Below are 25015 nucleotides of genomic sequence, written 5' to 3' on the forward strand. Positions count from 1 at the left end.
TGAAGTATCAACACAAGCTCTCCCGGGGCTACCTAGATAAACTTATAACCTTTCAAACGAGTATCAATTTGTAGAATTCAGATTACCCGTCCTGTCACTACGATGGGTACCGTAAAAACCGTACACACCGTATCGTTCCGCAGACACTTCTTCGTAAATGTGATGCCACGGATACGTTTTTCAATGAATGTTGCTCAAAACTATACCGAATATTCTTCAAAAGTTGTAGTTTAATATGCCATTTACTACGAAAAAATAAAGTTGAATGGTTACGTCTCAGAAAATCGCCAAAAACGGCGCATTTTTTGGCCCGAAAATCACGAAGCCCCCCCCCCCACCTTTAAATTTGAATGATTGTGAATCAATAGCAAAAAAAAAAACCAGATCATCCTGTTCCTGTTCCGGTTCCGTCTTTGGAAGATTTTACGAGAATTTTCTTTACAAAAAAAAAAAACACAGAGCCATTGCCTGCTGTTGTCGAATGCCGATCAGTCTATTCGGGAATGATGTCCTCGTGCTCTCTGTTCAATCCAAAGATCATTCCTTTCTCCAGCGAGAGAGAGAGAGAGAGAGGGATAGAGCAGCATCAGGGACAGGAAATAGCAGACGATCACACCCGAAAGGAAGGGCGCAGCAGCATCAGCAGTAAATGAGGACAAGTAGGAGGCGAACAGCAGAGAGAGGAAAACAAAAAAAAGAAGCAGCTAAGGCGAAAAGTAAACGAACGACACACTGTCAGGAGGAGGGGTGGTGGAGGGAGGGGTGGAGGAAAAGCGGGCAAAAACAATCCGAGCGCCGGAGGGGGAAAATCAATAGAACACGACAAACGACAAACGACATTATTTAGCTACAAGTTAATTTCGAAGATGAAAACAAACATGCCGCCGTGCTACCCGCGTATGCTGTATGCTGTACGTTCGCCGAGATCTGCCGGGATCAGCAGTTCCCGAAAACCCCCGGTGCCCTCTGCGCCGTGCCGAGCGCGCACCGCATTTTGTTGTCGCAGTCGCAAACGCAAACCGACCGACCGAAATATCGAGGCAAAACACAGGGGACCTTATTATTGGGATCACACCGGTGCACACCGGGACGGGACGGGACGGGACGGGACACACTCCAGAAAGGGGGAAAAACCGATCTGCCCTAGCAAGCAACTGCAGCAGCGCCAGAGCCCTTCAAGCTTCAAGCTTCAAGCAGCAGCAGCAGTAGCTCTAGTGCTGATAATGAGGCTGCATGCCGAAGGACTTCTCGTGGTCAAGAGCGAGAGCGGGAGAGAGAACAGTTGCGTGCAAACACACTCCCAGGTTGGTGCCCCTAGTTGTGCGTTGCTTGTTTGCTCGCAGGATAAAAATTAGCTCATAGGGGTTTTCATGTACACATCATGTGCTGGGCAGCCGCTGGTGGGGGTGGTTTTTCGGAAAATAATGAAATGTTTGCGCAAGGCGCGGGCGCGACGCGCGCAAAAGGGAGTTTGCCAATATTTGCCTATCATGATGCCGATGAAGAAGATGATGAAAGCGTCAATAACGGGCTTAATTAGCGTGATGTAATAATGTGAGGGTGTAACGTGCCTTCCCCCTTCAACACCCCCGGTTAAATCCTGTGCCAGGTTTCGGGGCCGAGAAATGTCCGGACCTCGGGTGGGCCACTAATTGAATCAGGGACACGTATTGCGTGCGAGGGTGAAAGGTGCCAGCCCCCTTGGCAGCTGTGTATGGGTATGTGTGTGTGTGGGGTTCATGGTTCGATTTTCCTAATCCTAACTCCCCCCCCTCCCCCCGTGAGGGGGAAGGGGAAATCCACCACCGAATGCCGGTGAAATGGGAGGAAAACGGGGAAAAGGCAAGGCGTCTTGTGGTGTGGCCCGAAGAAACACCCCCCCCCCCCCAAAATGGTGTCCGCGCGCACGCGGCCATTTTGTTTTTGCGGGCGCTCGGTGTCGGTCTAATCCAAAGCCTGCCAGCTCCCCCCCCCCCCCTCGTTGTGGGTGGTTGTTTTCTTTTTACTTTTTTCTTTTTTTCGTGACCACCAGGTGACACCAGGTGTAGGATTTGCTGGGGCAGGGGGTGCGAGGTCTCGCTTCCGGCTAAGCCCCGAAGGATCAACCCCTGCCCAAGGGCTGGGTGCTCGGCTCGGTTCCGTAAGGATTTTAGCCGCAGTCTGCAACGTGCTTCTCCCAAAAATGGCCGCCCTTGGATTAGGAATACTCCCTTAACGCCCCCTTTTGCTATATCCTCCCCATTCCCCCCCCCCCACCGGGATATAATCACCTTCAGCTTCGGCAGTGATGTACGGTGGCCCGCACCCATGGATCCGGCTCCAGGCTGGTTCTGGAGAGAGCGAGAGAGAGAGAAGAGAGAGAAGAAGAGAGAAAGATAGGGAGGTAGAGAGCCATAATCAAATTTGTTGTAATGTGATTTCTTGGTCGCCTCCGGGCCACTCCCCCCTCCCCCGGTGGTCCTAGGAAGCAAGATCCATCCATCCATAAGCTGCATTTGAGGGGGAAAGGGGGGTGGGCGCCTAGCGCATCAACCTCACGATTGGTTCAACGATTGGTGTCTCGTTCGTGGTGTTTTTCGGGGAATTCTAAATGCATGGAACAGTTAATATTTGTGCCGCATAAAACAGGTCACATCGCGGGCCAGAAATATTGCCATTTTGTCGGTATTTTATCTAGCTATCTAGCAGTAAAATTAGCGATTAAATGATTGGGCCACAGTGTAGCGTATTAATTTACAAACAATGTGCTGCACTGTAGTGGAAGTAGTTTCATTGGCCATTTTTTTCCCCAACATTTGCACATTACAGCGGGATTTTTAATCATTTTACGCTGTTTCTTTAGTTTTTTGTTCGATCATAGCTCAATATAACGGTATTGGACGATACTGTGGGGAATTTGGTGGATTGAAGGATTTTCGGTATGAAATCAATGCTCCAATACCAATTTATGATCGCTGTGCTGTCACGGTAGCTTAACAAGTTGCGACAGAACTTAAAAGGACCTTTATGAGACTAAATAAAAGGTAGAATAATCTTTTCCAGGCATTCTTCTTGGCAGAAACGACCGTTAATGGACTCGTGGGCTCGTGATGAAATCTTTCGTTTTCAAACCACAACTACAGTTCGCTTGCACAAATGAGCAGTTTACGGGTGATTTTATCTGCGTAAATGAGCTAAAACGTTTCTTTCGTATTCCCTCTATGGTTGCTAAAGTCAAATTTGTCTGCTGGTTGTTGCCAAATTGCAGTTTTACGTGGGTTTTTACTTCCGTCAAATTGAGTTTTCATTCAGAGATTGTGCAGACGTGTTTCTTCTCACCCTTCGTGTTTTTTATGGGCGATAACCTTTTGAAGGTGCGGTTCGATTTTGACGAATTTTTTATCACTAAAAGAAGAGACTAAGATCTTTAAAAAAACACCAACAGCGCAGCAAAGCGACCACTAGGTGCGCTACAGTGAGCAAAAGAATGCGGCACAAATATTAAGTGGTCCAAGCTTTACTGCACCGTTCACTGGCGATCTTTTGCCAAAAAAAACCTTTGGCGAAAGTTTTCGCTGTTTTCGACGTCACGTTTCGACGTTTCGATTGTACCCCATTTTGGGGGTGGGGGTTGGGATTAATAGGAACACCACAAGGAACAATACAATGGAACTCAATTCATGTATCACGGCGTCACACCCTGGATGATGGACATTTTTTTTTTGTCGTTTTTCTTTTTGTTTTCTGTGACCGCGCGTCCCCCCCTAGGTGTGACTATTCGTTTCCGGCCCCCCCCCCCCTCGGGAGTGGTCCAGCCTTGCTTCCGGTGAGAGAGGCCACCGGGAAGAGGCTGGTTCGCTCGCTGGCGCTAATTAGGATCGCGCTTGGGTCAAACTGATGATGCTGCGCGCGCGCGCGCGCGCGCTCGATGCTGCCTGGGAAGCTGCCACCCCCTACTACCCTTCTCCTCCGTTCACCGTCCAGTGGTTACCGTTTTTCAATTAACACGTCGCCGAGCCCAACATTCCGATCCAATCCCGATCCCTCAGCTAGGCTGACTCGCGAGTCTCTCTTCTTTTTTTTTTATTTATTTTTTTTTTGTGTGACACAAACGCTCGAACCGGAAGTGCGCGATCAACCACGGTGGTCCTGCTGGACCAGGACCGCACTCCCACTCCACGGAGAGAAAGAGAAGAAGGAGTCGATTCTGCCAGAAAATCAAATTACGCGCAAGTGCCTCAACAGTTTTTTTCCGAGGCTTCGGTCGGCCCACAAAAATGTTCATTACTGGCTAGCTGACTAGCTGGACACATATTGTCAGCGTCAGTAGCGCGCTAGGGGGCGCAAAACCACTTGACGCGCCCGACGCGGCCGAGTCCTGCCGAGGTCCCTTCGGGGCACAGCAGCGGGGCACCCCCGAGGGGGTTTGCAGCGGGAACATCCCTTAAAATCGCTGCAAACATATGTTTCCCACTGGGACATCATCATCATCCTCATCATCATCATCATCATCCGGCGACGACTCATCCTCATGCCTGGTCCTAGGGACGCCCCGGAACCCTTCTCTCACCGAACGGGACCCGTTGAGGCCCGTTTTGTTCGCTTCTTTTCTCTTCTTCTGCTCTTGTTATGTTATGCTTTTTAATGGTCCGCTGGGCTGGGTGGTGTCTTTGTGCGTGAGCATATCGCTATCGTCCGCGCCATTACCCGGGGGAAAAAAAAACCTTTAAATGAAATTGCGCTCCGTCAATTTGTTTGATGATATTTGCTACCGTTCAGCTTTCCCTACCGCTACCGCTGCTGTACAGGGTGAGGCACGCAAAAAACGCTGCAACACAGTTAGAAAACGCCATATCTTTTTCGTTGTTTTGTGCGAATTTTATTTGAGTAACCCCCTTAAAATGTCGGGAATTTATTAATCTTTTACAATCAGTTTAGTTTTTTCTCGGTTTAATACTTTTTGGATGAATCTGTGGTCTTGAGTCCCCGCAGAAGAAACCATCGCTCGTTGCCCTGCAGGGGGCTTTGTGGGATTTTGGCTCATTCTTGGGGACGCGTTTGCTCAAGCTGTTCAGAGCTATGTTAATTTTTAGGTCTAACCTTGCACTTTTGAAACACCACAAACAGAGAAGTCCGGCGCTTTTTATGTCCATAGATATTGACGGCCAAAGAGACAGCGAAATGAAGTGTAGAACGTTCCTTTTTACGCCCATCCCAATGTCTCGCTGTTCAACTTTATTTTTTCAAGTAAATGGCATATTAAACTACAACTTTTGAAGAATATTTGGTATTGTTTTGAGCAACATTCATTGAAAAACGTACCCGTGGCATCAAATTTTGGTAGCCGTGTCGTCGGAAAAGGTACTTTTTCCCGGTGCCCATCGTAGCGACATGACGGGTCATTTGAAACAATACAAATCGATGCTCGTTAGAAGGGTTATAAGTTTATCTAGGTAGCCCAGGAGAGATTTTGGTGATATTTCGTGAAATTTTCGCTTTTTGGCAGATTTTTGAAATTGATAAAAGCGATGCTTTTTGTTAGTTTGCCTAAAAACACGAGCTTTACATAATTGTTTAAAAAAAAAAGTATCAACAATTTTAATGATTTCTCGACGGGACTACCTGGAAAAGAGTGTACAGATTATGTGGTAAAAATTTTAAATCGATCGGCCCAGTAGTTTTTACGGTACGATGTGCCCCGACTTTGAAAACGTTGGTTATGGGGAAACGCTCTTCAAATGAGCCTTGCATGAAACACGGAGTTTGAAAAATCTGTAACTTGGTCAGTTTTTCTTCGATTGATCCAAAACTTTTACACAATACTCTTGAAACGATTAGCTTTGACGGAAAAAAATGTTAAAACCATGTGTCACAAAACAAAATCAACTAATAAGCCACCCCTTAACAGCTTTGGCAAGTGAATTTGTTGATTTATCCCACTGAAACAAAAACTGTGCGAGGAGAGCGAAAAATCATCGTGTCATCGCATCTCAAACGCATCTTCTTCTACGGGGTCCCAAGACCATAGATTCATCCAGAAAGTAACACACCGAAACTGTTTGTAAAAGTTTGAAAAAAAATTACGTGACACATGTTTTGCTTTTACTCAAATAAAATCCAAACAAAAAATCAAAAAGACATGGCACTTTGTAACTTGTGTTGCAGTGTTGTTTTCCTTGTTGCCTTGCACCCTGTACTGCTATCTGTTCCCATTCGCGTGCACACACAGGGGCACACGCGTGGTTTGTTCCCAGGACAAACCCCGCTTGTTCCACCGAAGGACACTCGCATCCAGAAGCGCACCATTAACAGCAGCACCGCAGCCAGTAGAGCGGTGCGGTACGGCAGCAAAAGGCCACTTCAAACCCGAACAACAGCGGCAACGGCAACAACAATGGCCAGCCAAACAACAAACGTGTTCAACAAAACCGTTTCGTCTGTTGTGTGTGCCTATCCGCCGTGAGTCGCGCGCCAGATTGAAGATAATAAATTACAACTTTTTCACGAATCTGTCACCAGACAGAGACGGTGACAGGGAGAGAGAGAGAGAGAGCGCACGAGTCGTGGTCCTTTTACATGGTGGTGGTGGTGGTGGCCGGGAAGAAGTCGAATCGAGGCCTTCCGGAGGCCGAGTTTCCGCCGTCGGTTGATCTGGCTCCCAGATGCTCGATGTACGGTGCTGATGATGGTGATGACGAGCATGGTGATGAAGTTACAACTTGTTAGTCCAGACCCGGTCGGCCGGCCGGCCTGGCCCGGCCTGGCCCGGCCCGGCGTCCCATTATTCATCTTCGTCATTGCTGGCCTGTCGTCGGATCTCGTCCGGCACACATCCGACCATGCCGACCCTCTCTCCGGGCAAAGGGGCCCGCGCACGCAGGCCGCGACCCGCAAAATGAGTCGGCCCGTTTGCTGCACGGAACCGGAAACCCCCGGGAATGGAGAAGGGCAGAGGAGGAGGACAAGCGACAAGGCGAGGGGCGATGGCGCGCACTCTCTCTCTCTCTCTCTCTCTCACTCTCTCTCTCACTCACTCTCGCTCTCTCTCGCTCCGTGTGTTATTATGTTTTCGTTCTCAATTCATTACGTAAATGTCATCCAAATATAAATAATCGCATATCATGCGATCAGAAACCGGCGGCGGCGGCGGTGGCGGCTGTCATTTTGGTCGACGAACCAGGGGAAGGGGGGAGGAAGGGGGAAGGGGAAAGTTCACCCTCATCGCGCGATGTGACGCGACGCGTTTCGGTGACGGCCGAAACGGTGAATCTCCCCGATAGGTCCCTCATCCATTCTCGTTGCTAGGATTGGTTTTTCGGAGGGAAGAAGATGCCCCGGATGTCCTGGATTGTCCTGGCGCTGGTAGACGAGGAGATTGAGCGGACGTTTTGTAACGACTGTATTGTCCTGGAACATCTTTACTTCAAGAGGACTTCATCAGAGAGCGAGAGCGATCGCTTTGGTCCAATAATTTTTGGATGCTTTCGATAATTTGGAGGACTCGTCCGGAGGATAGCACGCGCGCACAACGAGGGAGGGGCGGGGGGGAGGCACGCTTGTCAGGTGAGCTGCCACGTCGCCAAAGACCGGTAGCTCCGCTCCGCTCGGTCGTCGTCGGTCGAATTTCAGTCGCAGTCAGGCAGCCGCAGCCGAGTCGAGTTGATTGACTCCGTCGAGAATTTGGTTTGATTAATCGACGTATCAAATGACAAACAAACGCTCACGGGCTCACGGGCTCACGGGGAGCTTGGGGTCTTGGGTCACTCCCGGATTCCGGCTTGGCTTGGGTTGCTTGCTTGCGACTGCTGCCTCGAATGCTGCTGCTGCTGCTGCTGCTGCTGTCAGTGACTCCGGTGACTCCAATTTGGACATCCGATACCCTTTAACTGGTTGGCTGGCTGGACGGACCGTGGGCCACCGTTTTGCCGCTCTCTTTCCTCACCACCACCACCACCACCACCACCACCACCACCACCACGCTCAGCTCCGTGCGTCAGCATTCAGCCGTCATTTCGTCAGTAAGTGCAAGCCCGCGCACCGCAGCAGACCACCGGAATGCAGTCGCAATCGCGCGGCCAGCCGCATGCGGATATCGCACACGATTGTTTTTTTGTTTTTGAAAATCTAGGCCAAACCGCAAACTTTCCACGCCAAAGGTGCTGCCACCAAGCCACAGCCAACACCAGCAGGGCCCCATGGCCTTTCTCTCCTCGTTGCGTGCGTGCGTGCGAAGGAAGGGCTTTACGGGCACGCATTACGCGCGCGCCCCCCGCCCGGGGCCCAAAAGCGGGCAAAAGGGATGCAACCAAAAAACAAAAAAAAAAAAAGAAACAAAAATTGTATCAACGGGGGACAAAAAAAAACCGGAGAAACGAAGCAAACCTTCTCCGGGAGCCTCCAGGAGCCCGGTGCTGGGTTGTTTCGGTGATGCGCCCTAAGGACTACAGTGGTAGACATTCGTTTAGCCGAACCTAGCGGTTCAGGGAGTAAAACAGGCAATCACTTTCTTATTATTGTGTTGGTACATGCGTGACTAGCACACACACACCTAACATGCGATTCAGATGTGCATTTGAGATCCTAGTGAGGCAAAATGTAAGCAAAACTATGTCCTGTTTCATCGGTTGTTTAGAGCTTGCCATTCGTTTGGCCAAAGTGCAAGAAAAGCATAATATTTCGTATCGTTTTTGAACGAATGGCGTTTTCTTTGTTGCATTTGAAGGTCACTAGTAGAGCAAAGCTAAATTATTTTAAGCTACAGACATGCCCATTTTGATAACAACCGGAGTTTTTAATTATTTCTTTTGATAAAAATGGATTAAAGCTAAGCTGGGTGACGGAAGAAAACCGACAAATAATCACAAATTCAGTAAGGTTTACTGCTATTCTAATCGTTTCAATGCATCAAATTGTCACAGACACAGCGAAATCCATATAATTTATTTCCTTACAAGAAATATCAAATGGTGAAGGGTCCTAACATTAAGAAAAGTTACGGGTTTTACATGAGGTAACCAACAATCAGCTAGTTTTTTGGGTAGAGTACAAGAAGTATGGTTAAACCAGTACACATTTAGATACATTTCATACGATATGGATCGTACACAATAATGAAAATGGTTGAAAATTCGAAATAAAACCATAGTTTATTGATACCCATAAGGAGAACCGCCGTTTTTGACCATGAATTTCGCTAACTCATAGCCAAATTTAGTATTTTACAAGGCAAATAAGTATTCTCATGAAGGGGAAAAAGCCGGGAAAAAGTGCCTTTTCGAAGATACAACTACCTAAATTTGATACCATGGATGATGTTTTTAATCAATCTTCCCAAAAATAGAACTAAACATTCTTCGAAAGTTGTAGTTTAATGCAACGTATACTTGAAAGAATTAAAGTGAATGGAAACGTCACAAAAAGTCGACAAAAATGATCCATGTATTTGACCAGAAATTAATTTTACTTAAGGGGAGGCACCTTAAGTGAAACGCCAATGGTTTCAGTCATTTAAAAGGAGCTTGTAACAGACGCCTTAATTCATTGAATCTAATGAGGTGTAAGACATTAGACAACGAGGGAGCGAGGTGTAAGACCTTTGAGATATTTCAGTACAGATAAAAAATGACCTCATTTTCGCCAACAATTGAATGCATGGTTTGAAGACAACCACGTCCCTTTTCCAAAAGTTTGGCCTGAATTTCAGTACTAAATAAGTTGAAAGAAAAAGAGGCAGGAATAAAAAAAATAACATAAAAAAAAACACGATTGCAAAAATACGATTCTTCAAACAGTTCAAGCGAAACGACTGTCTGCCACTGTATCTTGCGCTGCGCCTCGCCTCCTTGGGATTCCCATTTTCGGTCACCGTTTATCTGTGCCAAAGGTTGAGGCAACGGGGCTCCCATCGACGCCAGGCCAGGCAGATCGACGAAGCGATCGAATTTCAGCTCCGCCGGCAACCACCCAAATGAAAGTCATCTTGATCCTTTCTACCGTTTGCTACTGCTGCCGCGCCGATCTCGATTTTTTGTCCTGACTGCGACGAGCTCCAGAGAATGGTGGCAGCGAGCGGAACGAGTGTGCACACCGAAGGTATTAACCTTTTTTTTTTTTTCTTTTTTCTTTTTCAAACCACGCACGTTCGTACAAAACACAAAATTTAAAAACGCGAGAGAAAGAGATGCGCGCGGTACCGAGGTGCGGTCGATGACTGGACGATGATGGCTGGCTCCTGAGCACGCCCCCGGGAACCGACCTGGAGTCCCGGTATAACATTCAACAGCTGCGCAAGCAACAGCAACAGATCCACGCAGACAGAACAGGCAGACTGCGGGCCCGGCGCAATTCGCGAACGTTTTTTTCCCATTTCCGCCGCACCGCAGAACGCAATCTCGGCCAAGCTTATCGCGCGCCCAGCCCAGCTTCATCCACGAGAGATCTCGATCACAGATCACGAGCCCACGTTCCGGCCGCAACACTGTTTCGGTTCTCGGTTTATTGTTCGGTACCCTTCGCGACAACCGAGGGGGTGCGCCTGCCTGTGTGGCCTGCAATTGTCACAACAAACCACGTCACGTCACTTGCATTCGTCTACTTGGCACCGATTATCGCAGCGATTGTCCGTGCGGATTGGTGCGGAAAACGGAAGTGGCAGCGGAAAATGTAATACATCCGCACCCCCCCTTTTTTTCACCATCCCGGAAAAAAAAACAACGACGCGACGGCGATTATCGGCTGGGAGAGTAATTATTTAAATCCTCACCACCCACCCCCGCCGGGGGCCCACCATTTTTCCCGCGGAAAGTGGCACCGGAAAAGTGCACTTTCAGTGCTGAGTGAGGCAAGATCGCTGGCTTCCGATAGAGCGCTGTCCCGGGAACAACAACAACAACAGAAAAAAAAAACATGAAGGAAAAAAAAGGAAAATAGGGACTTGTGTTCGAAATTGCCAAAACCCCCGAAACTGGGTGCGGCAGCCCGCCCGCCCGCTCGCTCGCGGTCACTTGCTGGATAAAGATCTTGATCTCGCATCTACCCCCGCCTCTCGCTCTCTCTCTCTCTCTCTCTAGCTTTGTGTTCATGGGACTTTGTCGTTCAATTTTTATGCCCTTATCAAGATCCTGGCGTATGGCCTTTTTTCCGAGTGCGGATTTAGCGTTTCCTCTCCCTCTCTCTCTCTCTGTCTGTCTGGGGGTGCTCCGCGGGATTTGATTTTAATTTTTTACCAACCCCGTTCCGCCCCATTCCATTCCATTCCGTTCCGCCCACCTGCTAACTTTTATTTGCGATGACGAGTAAAGAAGAACGAAGGAAAATGAAAGCGGACAAAGCCAACAAAAAAAAAAAAAAAAAAAAAAAACCGGAGGGCCAGCGAGTGATTGGCGCAATCACCCATCATCGACAGCATCAGCAGGCAGCAGCGCAGCACCCTGCCGTTGAGTGGTGGCAGTAGCAGTAGCAACCCCCGGAGGGGGGGGGGGGGGGGGAGAGATAGCCATCGCTCGGGAACGGGGTGACACGGTGACGGGCGACGGGGACATGGCGGGAAATGGATATCGATTTGTGTGTCGGTCGCTGCGTCGTTGTGCCCAAAATTTGTGGCCGGTCCCGGCGGTAAGTGAAGCGCACGCCAACGCCAACACACACACACCCACATACACATACAGAGAAAACAAGGACGCGAAGCGAACAAGGACGAACCATTAAAGCAGCGTTGGGCCGGGGAGGGGTGGCTACCAGCTCAGCAGCGCCACCACCACCACCACCATCAGCATGATGGTTGAAAATGATGCCTTAGTGGTGGTGGTGGTGGTGGTGGTGGTGGTCGGCTGATTCCACCCCCCGGGGCCCCGGGGGGTTGTATGGATTTTTCTCCTGTTTTTTTTTCTTTTCTTTTCTTTTCCCTCCCGGAATTGGATTGCGGTGAACCGAATCGAGTTTCCCCAAAGGGGGGGGGGGGGGGGGGGGGGGTGGGTGGGAATGGCGATTCTCAATTCCGATAGACTAATGCAGAGGGGGGTGGGGGTGGGGGTGGTGTACCGCTTAAGTGATTCCTCGGCTCGGCAGGGGAATTATCCTGGGATGAGGGTGTCCTGGCACCCAAAAAAAACCCCCCGGGTGCCGTGATTCCAACGCTGCCGGTGGCGTATTGGGCGATCACCGATCGGGATCGGGCCCTGAAGTCAACGCGCACCGTTGTGTGCACCGTGTGAACCCGCACCCCGGATCAACTCCCGATCCGCCGGAGAGGATCTGCAGAACTTCTCGCCGAACTCCGAAACAATGGGGCCCCCCCCCCCCCCCGGGGGCCTGGGCCAACACTTCACGAGACTCCACGGTTCTTTTGTTCGTTGGTGACCGACCAAGATTTTCGTTCGTTCGTTTTTTTTTCCGTGCGAAGCAACAACAAAAAACAAATCGCATCTCAGGGAGAGGATTGAGGTCTCGAACTGCAACCAGGGCGCACTGGAATGTGAGTCGCACACCCCTCGGCCCCAGCCCATCAACCTCAAAACCAGAACAAAAGCCACGGCAGTTTGGCAGTTTGAGTCCTTTTGCCCAGTGCTCTCACTCCCTCTCACGCGCGCGCGCCCTCCCTTTGGGACCTCTCTTCCTCTCTCTCGAGAGAGAGAGAGAAAAAGGGGATTTGCGCCGATGGGCGATGCGATTAGGCGATGCCGGGATGCACTGTTTGATTGTGATGTGGCTGGATGAGCTGTTGAAAAATTGCTCACCCCTCCTCCACCTCCTTCACCTCCTTTCCCAGCTCTCCCTTTCCGTCTTAGCTCCTTTTTTTTTTTTCTTTTTTTCCTTTTTTCCTGATCCTTTCTCGCTACATTTTGCGGTTTAGAGGATTTACTCATTTACTCTCGAGTGGCCCGCGCGGCCAGATCAATTTCTAATCCTCTCTCCTTCTTCTTCTTCTTCTTCTCTTTCTCCTCTTTTCCCCTTGCACCGGCGCGCGCGCGCACACACTGCGAGAACAATGCGCGCAACAATTTCGACAACAAAGCGCATCCGATCCGACTAAAAGCGAGCGAGGCCCGCAGGGCAACTAGGGTCTCTCAATGGGCCTCAAAAGCTGTGTAACGCGGCGGTCACTATGTATCAATGGATAAATATATATCTATGCAGACTGGCGGGCGGCTGTACTTTGTGGTAGCAGGGAATTTTCAGGGATCCCGGTTCGAGAGGCGAGAGGTAAAGCTGCCGAGCCCGAGCCGTCGGTGTACCGACGCCTGTGCGGTCCCTACTGGGCCCCGATGATCGGATCAGGATCGGGGCAAAATATTAAAAACATGATATGCGGCCTCGCCGGAAAGGACTTTGCCAAAAAAAAGGGGCAAAAATGCACCGCAGCACTGATGGTGGTGGTGGTGGAAGAGGAAAATGAAAAGGAGGTGAAAGAAAGAGCGCGAGAGAAAGAGAGAGAGAGAGAGAGAGAAGAAGAAGAAGGAGACGTGAAAGGCGTGAAGGGAAGGGCTGCCCCGAGACCTCAAGAGGCTGGGCTGGGCTGGGCTTCTTGTCCTAGGAACCGAGCGCCTACCGGGTCCCCGAAGGAAACCCGGATCAGTGTGCACCTTTCCCCCCCCCCCTGGAAAAAGGATGAGTACCCTGGGCGCGCTCGCGAGAGAGAGCGACACAGTGACACTTGGTAATCGGGAATGGATGGAAAACTGATCCGAATCCATTTCTAAAACCATTACCATTCCCCTCTCTCTCTCTCTCTCTCATCATCACCATTCAGGTCGTTGTCAGTGCCATTGTCATTGTCACTGGTCAGAGATGTTTGCGCGCGAGCGTTTTTGCCGCGTGTCAGCGCTCGAGTTTCCATTCCCAGGTACATTCCCAGGTTTGTGGGCCCCATTTCGACCTAAAGGGCCACACGACGACGGCAGCGGCGGCTCCTGGACCCTCAGCGGATAATTACCAATAATCGATAATAGCCTTAACGGATGCGCTACAGTCGCTACGATCGGCAGGTGCCGCAGGTGGCGAGACGAGTGCTCCCGACGGTTCGCACTCGTCGTTCAAGTGTCTGTCCACTGTTGAGCACTATTGTGCGACCGGTATCGGTCGGTTTTTCGGGGGCATTCAAATTTGCATCCTGGCTTTGCCTCGTGACAAAAGGGATTTCTATTAAAACAGGCGGAAAAGGCGCTTTACGTGGTGGTGAAGCAGCAGCAGCAGCAGCCGTCCTTTAGCTGATGCGCATCGTACATCGATATGGGTTAAGTAATTTTGTGCTGTGTCGAGAGATCAGTGCACAGTTGCTTTGTGTGCGTAGAAAGCGTCTCGGTGGCCCCAGCTTACGGTGTCCAGAGGGCAGCAGCAGCAGGCAGCATCCTAGGATCGTGGACAGGAGACCGTAGCAACTAATGTGTGCATTAAGCATAAAACGAGACAAAATTTGGACGATTTTTCATCGGCAAACCTTCGATCGCACAGTGGAAACTAAAAATGCAGCATCATTAGTAGTAACCGATGAGTTATGAGACGAATTTTGATAGCACCATCAGTCGAGCTCTAATCGTGATGGTGCGAAAAAAAAAGGGAAGCAACTTCATTGCGCTATTGCTCAACAATTTAAAGGGGGGGGGGGGGCCTTCGGTAATTAATATTGTTTTGTGACACATGCTTTTAACATTTTTCCCTGCAAGCTGATCCTTTGAAGAGTATTGTGTAAAAGTGTTGGATCAATCGAAGCAAAACTGACAGAGTTACAGATTTTTTAAAATCCGCGTCTCATACAAAGGCTCCATGCAGCTCGCTATTTTGAGGAGCGTTTCACAAAACTAACGTTTTACCGTAAAAACTACTGTACCGATCGAAGCGAAATTTTTAACACATAATCTGTACACTCTTTGCCAGGTAGCGTCGTCGAGATTGGATGAAAATTGTTGATACTTTTTTTAAGACAATGTTTTTAAAGTCGTGTTTTTTAGCAAAATGACAAACAGCATCACTTTTCAACTTTGAAATTCTGCCACAAATCGAAAAATACGAAATTGAACAAAAACTCACCGGGGCTACCTAGACAAACTTATAATCTTTCAAACGAGTATCGATTTGTATGTTTCTGATCACTCATTTTGCAGCTACGATGGGCACCGAAAAAAGGACCTTTTTACAAACGCACCATCATAAATGTGATGCCATGGATGTGGTTTTTAATGAATCTTCCCCAAAATAGCATGAAATATTCTTGAAAAGTTGTACATTCATATGCTGTTCACTTGGACAAATTAAGTTGAATGGTTACGTCACAAAGAATCGTCAAAAATGATCCTTGAAATTACCACAGGCACAGAAAGGCACAGAAAGAGTTAAAAAATATGTGCACAAACATTTACTCGAAATGAGCGTCTAACTTCCAGAATCCTGCTCGTAATGGCACCAAATTTTTATGCAAATAAACTGATAAGCTCCACTCCCACATGCAATTTACAAAACTGAACTATCTGCCATAGTTTATGTTTTTTAACACACATTCACATTTTGTCTTTTGGTTTGTTTTTTAAATGCCCACTTTAATTCACGCAGCACTTCACGCGCACGCAACTTCACTTCTCTCCTCCACTGGTCCACACCGAGCCCATGGGGTAATTAAATTAACCTGCCTAATGCTACCGCACACCACACCTCCTGCCAAGGGATCACACAACGGGCACAGGTGTGCAACGGGCCGTGTAATCGGTGAAGACACAATGGTTGAGGCCCCCTTTCTGCTGTGGTGTGTTCGGGGATACTATTCAATTTTCCTGCCACCCCCACCCCCCCTGGGGACGCAAAAGGGATGAAACTATCGATATCATCTCGATTATCGTCATCTGCAGAGGCAAACGAACGATGAACGTGGTGGGCAAATAGTCCCTCACGGTTCCACGGTTCATCGGGGGGGGGGGGTTTCGAGAATCAAAATAAAAGCTTCAACAGCGCCAGCGCAACCTTCTTTTCTACCTCACAGAGCGATCTCGAATCTGATCTGATCAGGATGCAGGGGCGGGGGAGGGGGGGGGAGGCGTCACTGTCAGTCGTCGGTTGATTTTTGTTGGGAACCCCTGATGGAGGAGAAGAAGAAGAAGGATTGGATTGGAACCGGCCAACCGGTCAGTAGCGCCAAAAAAACACCAAAACGCAACAACGACAGCTCGAGCGTCCGCGCAGAGCCGTAACTCAATACCCACCTCGCGTCCGGTGTCCGGTCTGTGTGCATACCGCGGGGACGAAATGGGAGACGCCTGGAGGAGTGAGCTTAGAGCTCCCCGGGGGGTACAACGCAAGAACAGGTAGCAATCATGGCACAAAACGTCCAAAGATGCCGTCGCCGTCGCCGAGAAGTGCTTGATTTCCAGGTCCAGGCCCAGGCCCAGGCCCAGGTCCCGGGGTCCTCAAGAGCGCGCCACGGAAGTGTGTAAACACGTGGTCGTGCTCGGTCGGTACCTTCTGCTGAAAGCCGCCCCGACGTACGCGCGGACCGACCGGTGGACTGGAAGGAAGGCAAACAACCCAAGGCAAACCCAAGGCCCCGGGGGCTCAAGCGAAACAGAAGCTCAAACAACAGTTGGACAGGCAACAGGACCTCCCAAAACAAGGGTGGCGGGTAGCGGGCGCGGGCGAGTTAACAAATTAACGAAACGTTCTGATCCCTTCCGACGCGTTTGCGGTCCGACCGGGACCGAGCGGAAGTGTGTAGCGTACTGGGGCGGTACAAACAGGTTTGTGCCGTACTACTGTGGACCCAACAAAAAGCTAAAGGTGACATTCGATGTATTTTGAACTGTGTTCCCCTGTCCATTCTATCATTAAAAAACCAATTTCCATTCGCTTCACCGTAAACGATTACGTTTAGAGGTTAAGAAACCTCCAATACCAACCACGGAATGGGCGGACGAACTTTGCAGTTTTCGAAACACGCGAAAAACACGACTTTACGGATGGTCCTTCGGCTTTTTCTTCGCAACCGCGTTGAATCGGCTCACTTTCGTTTTAAAACGATGCTTTTTTAAACAGCTAGAAGCCGCACGGTGCTAAATCAGGCGAAAGCGATGGTCTTTGGAACGGTATGAGTGGAGTTTTTGTGCGAAAAAGCCACCGGAAACCAACGCGTGTCGCGCGAACCAACGCCATCAGAGTCGAGTTCTGGCGCGTTTGAGGGCCCAACACAGTTTCCAAAATGTAATTAACGTCATCAGCAAGGTGCCTAGTTGTTAATTCGGTGGTTTTCCAACACCAAATCGTTTGATTTGTTGTGAGCGTGAGCCTTGCCAATTAACGTTGGCTGGTCACCGGAGGACGTTCCTGACCTTCCTGGAACTCGTTTTTACCACCCCTACACATTTTCATTTAACTAAGCAGCGTTACGAAAGGCTCTCTGGCATCATTCTTTACGTATCCCCCCACACCAAATTTTGTCCAAATTGTTCCCAAAAAAAAAAAAAAACCAAGTCGTCACAGCAAAAACAAAAAATGAAGAATTTGCTTTTAGTAGCTCACAAAACAAAAACCCGTCACATCTCAAAAACGAATCCTTACTTTGACGTAAACCTTGTGCCAGGCCTTGGCCCGAATATTCTTTTCCGCTTCGTGGAGTCTCAGCTCTCTCTCTCACATTCCTGTATCCTTTTCCTCATCATGAAAAAATAAAAAACATAAAAGGGAGAGGAACATCCGAACAAGTAATGTGTTGACAATCGTACTAAAACTACGAAATTGTCGATTATTCCACCACGCGAGCTAATTTGAATTCCCCATGTTTTTTTTTTTTTTTTTTTTTCTTTTGGTGGACACCGTAACGCCCTCATCGCCAAATCGCGCCACACAATATTCCCCCTTGAACCGGAACTCCCCATTGAACGGCACTTAGGATTAGGATTTCTGCTAGGACGGACCACCGAACCACCAAAAGGGCGGCCGGAAGGAAGGATCGCACGTCAGGATCACTCACCTGGCTCCATAATCCTCGGCTCGGTACTCCTCCAATCGGGCCACCGGCAGGGTGGACGCGTACGATCCGCTTGTTTTGTTGATAGTAGCAGCTTACTGGGAGCTTACTGTTACTGGCCTTCTGCTCCTCGTTCTCCTCTTTCTCCTCTTTCTCCTTCTCCTCCTCCACGTCTGATTGTTGGTTCGGTGACGCTGAATTGCTGCACTGCACGCGTGTACCCTTGATTGAAGGAACCTTAACACCACCCACACAAACTATTCTACACTCACTCTTTTGCACTCTCTCGCTCTCTCTCTCTCGCTCTCTCTCTCGCTCTCTCTCTCTCTCTCTTTCTTCAACGATCGCACAGACCTCTTCACTTCTAGCTGCTGTTCTAGCAGCAGTTCTTTACTACTTCGGATTCGGGCGAGCGAACCCGTTCCTTCTGAAGCGGTTAAAGGGTTAAAGCGGACGTTACGGGAGGCGCGATTTGTACTACTTCTGGTTCCCAAAAAAACAAAAAACAACCAAAAAACACACTTCTGGAGTCGTCCAGCACGGCCACAGGGCGTCTGTAGGCGTCGCCTTGCGTCACTAAGGCACCAGGCAACAACAGTAATCGAGTGCCGAGTGTTCTTGCCTTACTGTTCCATTGCATCCAATCACTTCTTTCACTCTCCCTCTCTCTCTCTCTCACATTCACTCTTTTCGTGTGTACTTCGTATCAGGTGCACTGGACGGGGGGAGGGGGGTGGCGCGCTGGCCGTCACCTAGCAGCGGTGGCCACTGGCAAGCACCGCATTCCTAGTCTCGTTGCTGTTGGTGTGCTTGTTGCTGGCGGAAGGATGGATTTGACGTTGAGTGTTGGTGTGTTTGTTGCGGTGGACACGGTGACAATCCTGCGGGCTGGTTCTTGTTGTTGTTGTTGTTGTTGTTGCCAGTGTTGTTAAGCTCGCATCGGCATCGCTCATCGAGCCCGAGCCGTCGACATTTCGAGCCAAAGAGACAAAGTGTTTTTTTTGTTGGCCGAAGGTGGATGGACGAATCGTTGGTTCCGAACGTGGGCCGAAAGCACACAAGCACTACCGCGCTGGTACCGCGTGTCTCCGCAGTGTCCTTAGCGTTCCGGGGCGCGCGCGTTCAACGCGATCACGCGCAAACACAACACAACGAACCGAAAATCACCAAAAAAGGCCCTCTCGGAATATCCTGTTCCGTCGCCGCACTGAGGTAGCTAACGCTGCCACTGCTGCTGCCGCTGCTGCTGCTCCTGCACTGCTGTCACTGCGACTGTACTGCGGCACCGTAGACCCTCTAGACTCGCTCGCTCGGCCGCTCACTGGGGGCCGATCACGTCCGATGATGATAACGCTCGAACCGCGACCGTGACGCGCTTCTCCCGGTCCGGAATCGATGTTCGATCGTCGTTTCTTCGTGCGTGGTGACGGCGTCGTCGTCGTCGTCGTCGTCGTCGTCGTGCTTCTCTCCGTCCGTCTATCAACGCGGCCACACTGACAATGAACCAACGCACGGAATCCTGAATCCTCCGCCTCCTGGGTGGGATGGTGTTTCACTATCCGACGAGCATCCGCCATTCGCCATTCGCTGGCTCGCGTTCGGTTCCCTTCCTTTCTTCCCCCGGTTCGAAACCGGACCAAAACGGGGGACAGGTGAGCGAATGAGCGAGAGGGCCCGAGAGTGCTCGTACCTTTTTTTCCGACCGAACCGGGAAAGTGGGCGGTCCATGGGCCGATGATGATGATGATGATGATGCTGGTGATGATGATGCGCACGCACTCACACGAGAAGCACTGCAGCAACAACAACAGCAACAACAAGGAGGAGGAATATGAGCAAGATGGCGAGCATATCAGAAGAGCAGAGCGGGCTCGGCGGGCGCGCATGCTGTATTTGGTTCCGGGAATCTTCTCCGGATAGAGTTCATGCTCCGGCAGCAGCAGCGGTGGCGGCGGCGGCATCTATCGTAGGACCTTTGCTACGCGGCAAGCATCCTTTCGTAGCATAACAGGCCAGTAGGCCAGAAGAAAAAAGTTTATCCAACCCTTGCGAGCAAACTTACACTTTGGACTTTGGTTTTCCATGGAAATCCTGAGCATAAGAATGCGGATCACTTATCAACAATAGTTTTGCTTTTTTATTCTTCTTTACTATGCCTTTTTACATTTTTGAAAAATACCTCCTAGAAACAAAGATATTACCTAAAAAACAGTGGAACACTCTTATGTATTCTATTCTGTGGTGTTATACAGGTTTTACTCCAAAGTAATCAAATAACCATTTTTCCTCTCAATTTCTAAAATGTATTTTAGTTTTTTTTTATCCCAAAAACATCGTTTGAGGCCCATTGGATGGTTTTTGTCGCCACAAATAGTGGAGTTATGGGCCTAAGAAGCACCCAATAAGTTAAGCTAAGGGTTTTCGATGAAAAATCAGTCAAAATGTAAATTGTTTGCAAGGGGTGGATAAACTGTTTTTCTGGCATACTGTAGCTGTTGGAAGTGTGGTGCTGCGAGCGTGTCTGCAGCCGCTTACTACTTCCCATCCCGCTCTCTTCTTGCTTCCTTCCTTCCTTCCTTCCGTTGTTCCGTCTCACAAACGCGGCTGTTTTTTTTTTTTTAAAAAGAAACCCAGAAGTGGAACACAGTGGTAGACATTCGTGTGGCCGCAGGCGAAATTGGATTGTTGGCGAAAGTTAATTGATGTGTTATCCTTGTCCTGTAATGGAAGGCTTTAATCCCCAATCGATGAATTAAATTGTTTTCTTGTAGTCTCCTTTTACATCCCTGAAAACATTTGTGTTGAAATTTAAGAAAAAAAAACGTAGAAAGCTGCACGTGATGAGAAAGTTACAACTCGACACCACAACCCTCTCAAACGATGCTTTTTGCTTTGAACATACGATGTTGTACGGACGTGGGTCCCGCATGGCTTCAAATCATACCAATAACGGCTCGATCCATCCAACTTATCCAGAAATTACTTATTTGCTTTGAAAAGTACTTCATTTTGCTTTTATTTGACCTACGTTACCCAATTTATGGTAAATGAGCTCTATGTTATGATTTGTTTATGCACCGTTATGTAAAAAATGCGTCTGGTTATTGCTGGTCCATCCATACTTCCTCTGATTCGCCCAAAGGATTGCCAATTTCTGGCTGATTCCTGCTGAAAACTAACTTGTTGTCGCTTAGGAAACTATTTTCATCGATTTCGATAAAGACTTAACCACCCTTTTGGATCTTTTCCGTAGGAAATTAAGGATGGATTTCTTATACGTACCGGTACTTCAAACAACAGAGCGATTAGAAATTTCCGTTTATCAAAAATAGCATGAACAAACTTATCAGCTTTCAAACGAGTATCGATTTGTATTTTTCCGATGACCCATCACGCAGTTACGATGGGCACCGGAAAAAAGGACCTTTTTGCAAACGCACCATCATAAATGTGATGCCATGGATGAAGTTTTCAGTAAATCCTCCCCAAAATTGAACCAAATAGTCTTCAAAAGTTGCAGTTTAATGTGACGTACACTTGAAAGGATAATGTTGAATGGTTGCGTCATAAAAAATCATCAAAAATGCGCCATTTTTTGACCAGAAATTACCAAAGCCCCTCCCTTAAAGGAGCCAAAATCTGACGATTAATCACATTTTGGCACGTAGCACCCACCGATACCCACGAATATCTACTATCTGAACCCACGACTATCTGCACTAATGCAATAAACGTTTGATACCGTAAAATAATGCATCCCAGCGACAGGGCAAAGCACTCACACTCTAACAATAGCAAGATAGCCTTGCTGGTAAGCGCCCGGGTCTGGTGCGGTTCGCGAGCGCACGCGTCATGCGCGCTTCGCCAGCGCAATTTCCGTATCCGCAATTTCTCTCTGTCTTTGTTGCGTGTGGTGAACGCACCAGGAGAAAAAACTGGGCAAAGGCAGCAGTGAGGACGACAACGCGATGAGCAAACGGTAACCCTCTCATTGTTGCTATCAACTTGCGTGCTTTTGTGATGCGCTATCAGCCTAGGATCGAGCAGTCATCACTCGTCCGAACTCGTCCTTTTGACACTAACAACAACAGCAGCCAGCCAGCCAGCCAGCCAACCAACCAGCCGCCGCAGCTCAATCGAGCGCGTCCAACAAGCGCACAGCAACAGCGCATTCTTCCTAGCGCTTAAGCGTCACGGTGCATGCCACGCTTCTGGCCTAGCCTGGAGGCGCCCTTTTGTGTATGCGTGTGTTTGCCCTGCTGCACAATCCTCGTCCTCCCGTGACGACACAGCATCAATACGCTGTTGCTGTTGCGGTGTGCGATTGAGACCGGCGTTAGACCGAGCGACCTGACCTCTACCACACGCATACCCGGAACGGAACGGAACGGTCCAATCGGTCTTTGCGCATCGTTGCGGTTCGTTTAGCGCCCCACTGCGTTTCCCCTCTCCGCTCGGGCGGGGTTTATGTGTGTAGCGAACCGCGGAAGGCTCGCGGGATGATGGGTCACGTCATAAGCGGCCCTCATGGCCCTGTCGAGCCAGTCTGTTATCCTTTTCTTTTTTCCTTTTTGTTTTTTGGGCGCGCTGTTTTGCGGTTGTGACCGGTTTTTTTTTTTATTGAACCGGTGTGCGTCCGGGTGTGCACACTACTTCGATCGACGATGAAGAGTGGCAGGTATGGTAGTGACGGGCGTGCTGAACGCATTAACGCCATGTTTTTTTCCCTTTCTTATGTTGTTTGCAGATTTTGAGGGATGCAGCAGCGCCAGTAGTCACCTCTAGGGTCCACCACATTTTCGCCAATAGATTCGACATTTTCGGTCACCAAGGCATTGTGATTTTTTGGCTAAAAGCTCTAACTTTCCTCTTTCTAAATCACTTGCTTTGAGCTTGATAGGTTTGATAGTTTTTGTTTGAAAATTCTTTCAGTGAAAGATGCTCGATCATGATAGTGACAAAAGTAAAAGCCCACTTTTGCAAAGGACTTAAATATTAGTAGGACTCTGACAGAGCCCTGTGGTCACTGTACCTTTAAAATGGCTTTTATTAACGTCTGTTTTAATGTTTTACGTGCCCTCCATTATTGCTTACAAATGTTCAATCCACTTATCCTTGCATCTACAGTAGAAAGTCGGTTGCGCGCGGGTTTCACGTGGAATGGGTTTAACGAAGGACAGAAGACTCTTTGCTCAACACAAAACTGTTTGCTCATCATTGTTTGAACCAAGTACTTCAACAGATGTTTAGCAGAGAAGTTATTATCAAAAAGAGGACAGTTAATGACGTCTTTATTAATCACCAATCAGTTACAGCTTACAGTTTTCAAATTCAGTCGCCCTCGGAAGACGAATAATTGGAAAAATGTAAAATCTTTCCAGAGATTAAGAAATCATTGAAACTAATTATCAATTCAATAATCGAATCCTTTTCGATGTCAATTTTTGAGCGAACTATGCGACGGAAGATCAGCTCAACGTAAATACCGCAATCTATATACTAAAAAGCTTCCGTTTATCATTCTCAATTGAGCTGAATCGTTTTTACTCTACCCGGAAATATGTTTTCAAGCTTAAAGAAGGCTGGAGAAGTAGTTTATTGTTTTTCGAATCATCAATCATGGCTTTTAATGCAATATGGCGATAGAGAGTTTGGTGGAAAGCAAACCATGGTATGCCAGACCGTCAGTTACAGGTCACAATGAGGCATTGAATGTTTTCATTCAATTAGAATGTTAAATTAGAGAAAATAATAGCACTGTGGTTTGGGAAATTAATGTCTGCCCCCGAAAGGATTTTTTAAGGACGAATGTAAACGTCTCGCTAAAACCATATCTTCTTATTTTGGTATCCTCGTCGTATTAATCGTCTGCGATCACCTTCTCAAAGCTCAGATTGAGAATCTATGGGAATTTTTATATAAAAATTCGCATCATGAACGATGTTTCTATTAAAATCTATTATTTTACGAGCCAATACGATGAGAATAAACCCCAACAACATCTGAAACAATGTAAAAGACATGTCAAAATGGAATGCAAATGAAAATCCGGGGTGAGAGTGACCCACACAAATTGATAAACAAGTTTCCTTGCAGGTTGTCTTTTACTTTTATCTTAACCATGATCGACCATCTCTCACCTAAAGAATTTTCAAAAAAAAACTATCAAACCTATCAAGCTCAAAGCAAGTGATTTGGAAAGAGGAAAGCTAAAGCTTCTAGCAAAAAAAATAGCACATGGTAAATTCTAGAATCAGGGATGCTGCACTAGGCAGTAGAAATCGATCTGCGCCGGGATCAGCATCTTGGTTGCCCCCCGGTGCTTTTGTCCTTCTGTCCTACGATTCGATAGCAAACATCTCCGCGAACCGCTCCGTCGGGGGGCACTTGATGCCCGGCCACGGTACGCCACTAAAAGCTCGACAGAGAGAGAGAGAGCGAGAAAGACTGGTAGCCGACTGGTCCACGGCGTCATCATCGCCGTCGTCGTCGCCGTCGAGTGCAGTTTAAAGTGCCCGCCGCGGATCAACAAAACGCACCGGCGGTAACCGGGAGCTTTTCAAGTGCCGGCGGACAGGTGGGGGGCGCCCTCGTGAGGCCGTGATCGTGAGCATCGTCCGCATAACTCTACGGCCCCACCAACTCGGACTCGGCTTCAAGGGCTTCGCAAACAAACCGGCCGCTGCCGCAACGCAACGGGGGAAGAAAACCAGGGGCGCAGCGACGGTGCGCGTCAAAGCGGAAACGGAAATGGGCAAGCAGAAGGAAACCGATGACGGCTTTCTCGCGCCGTGTGCATTCTGCAACAACAGGATTCGGCGACCCAAGCAAACTAACCAAGGCACACCAGAAACGCACTGCACTGTTCCCCACGGTGCCAAGTGTGTCTTAAGCGGTAATTCATCGTCATCATCATCATCATCGGCAGCAGCAGCAGCAGCAGTAGCGTCTCGAAGGGCCGGGGTTCGGTTTCTAGGCGAGATCGAGTCGAATTGTGTCACTGGCTGGAGGCCGGCAGCGCGCGGTCTTCCTTTTTGGTTCACCGGACACCACCGGGTACCGGGTTGTCGTCGTTGTCGTCGCTTGCCACCG

At 48.8% G+C, this 25015-nt stretch overlaps 1 protein-coding gene across 2 annotated transcripts in view; it reads right to left on the minus strand.

The window, feature by feature from the left end:
* Positions 1-18571, minus strand: part of LOC126572021 (paired box protein Pax-1-like) — a 59207-nt gene extending 40636 nt beyond the window's left edge. Inside the window, exons 1-2 of one of the 2 annotated variants that reach the window (XM_050231021.1) lie at positions 17927-18571; positions 2271-2330 (exon numbers count right to left, since the gene is read on the minus strand). In XM_050231021.1, coding sequence (XP_050086978.1) covers positions 2271-2330; positions 17927-17936 — 70 coding nt within the window. In that variant the 5' untranslated portion in view covers positions 17937-18571. The remainder of the gene's footprint in view (positions 1-2270; positions 2331-17926) is intronic. The other variant, XM_050231029.1, reaches the window with a different exon arrangement.
* Positions 18572-25015: the final 6444 nt, after the last annotated feature.

Source organism: Anopheles aquasalis, chromosome X, assembly GCF_943734665.1.
Source record: "Anopheles aquasalis chromosome X, idAnoAquaMG_Q_19, whole genome shotgun sequence".
Classification (NCBI taxonomy): domain Eukaryota; kingdom Metazoa; phylum Arthropoda; class Insecta; order Diptera; family Culicidae; genus Anopheles; species Anopheles aquasalis.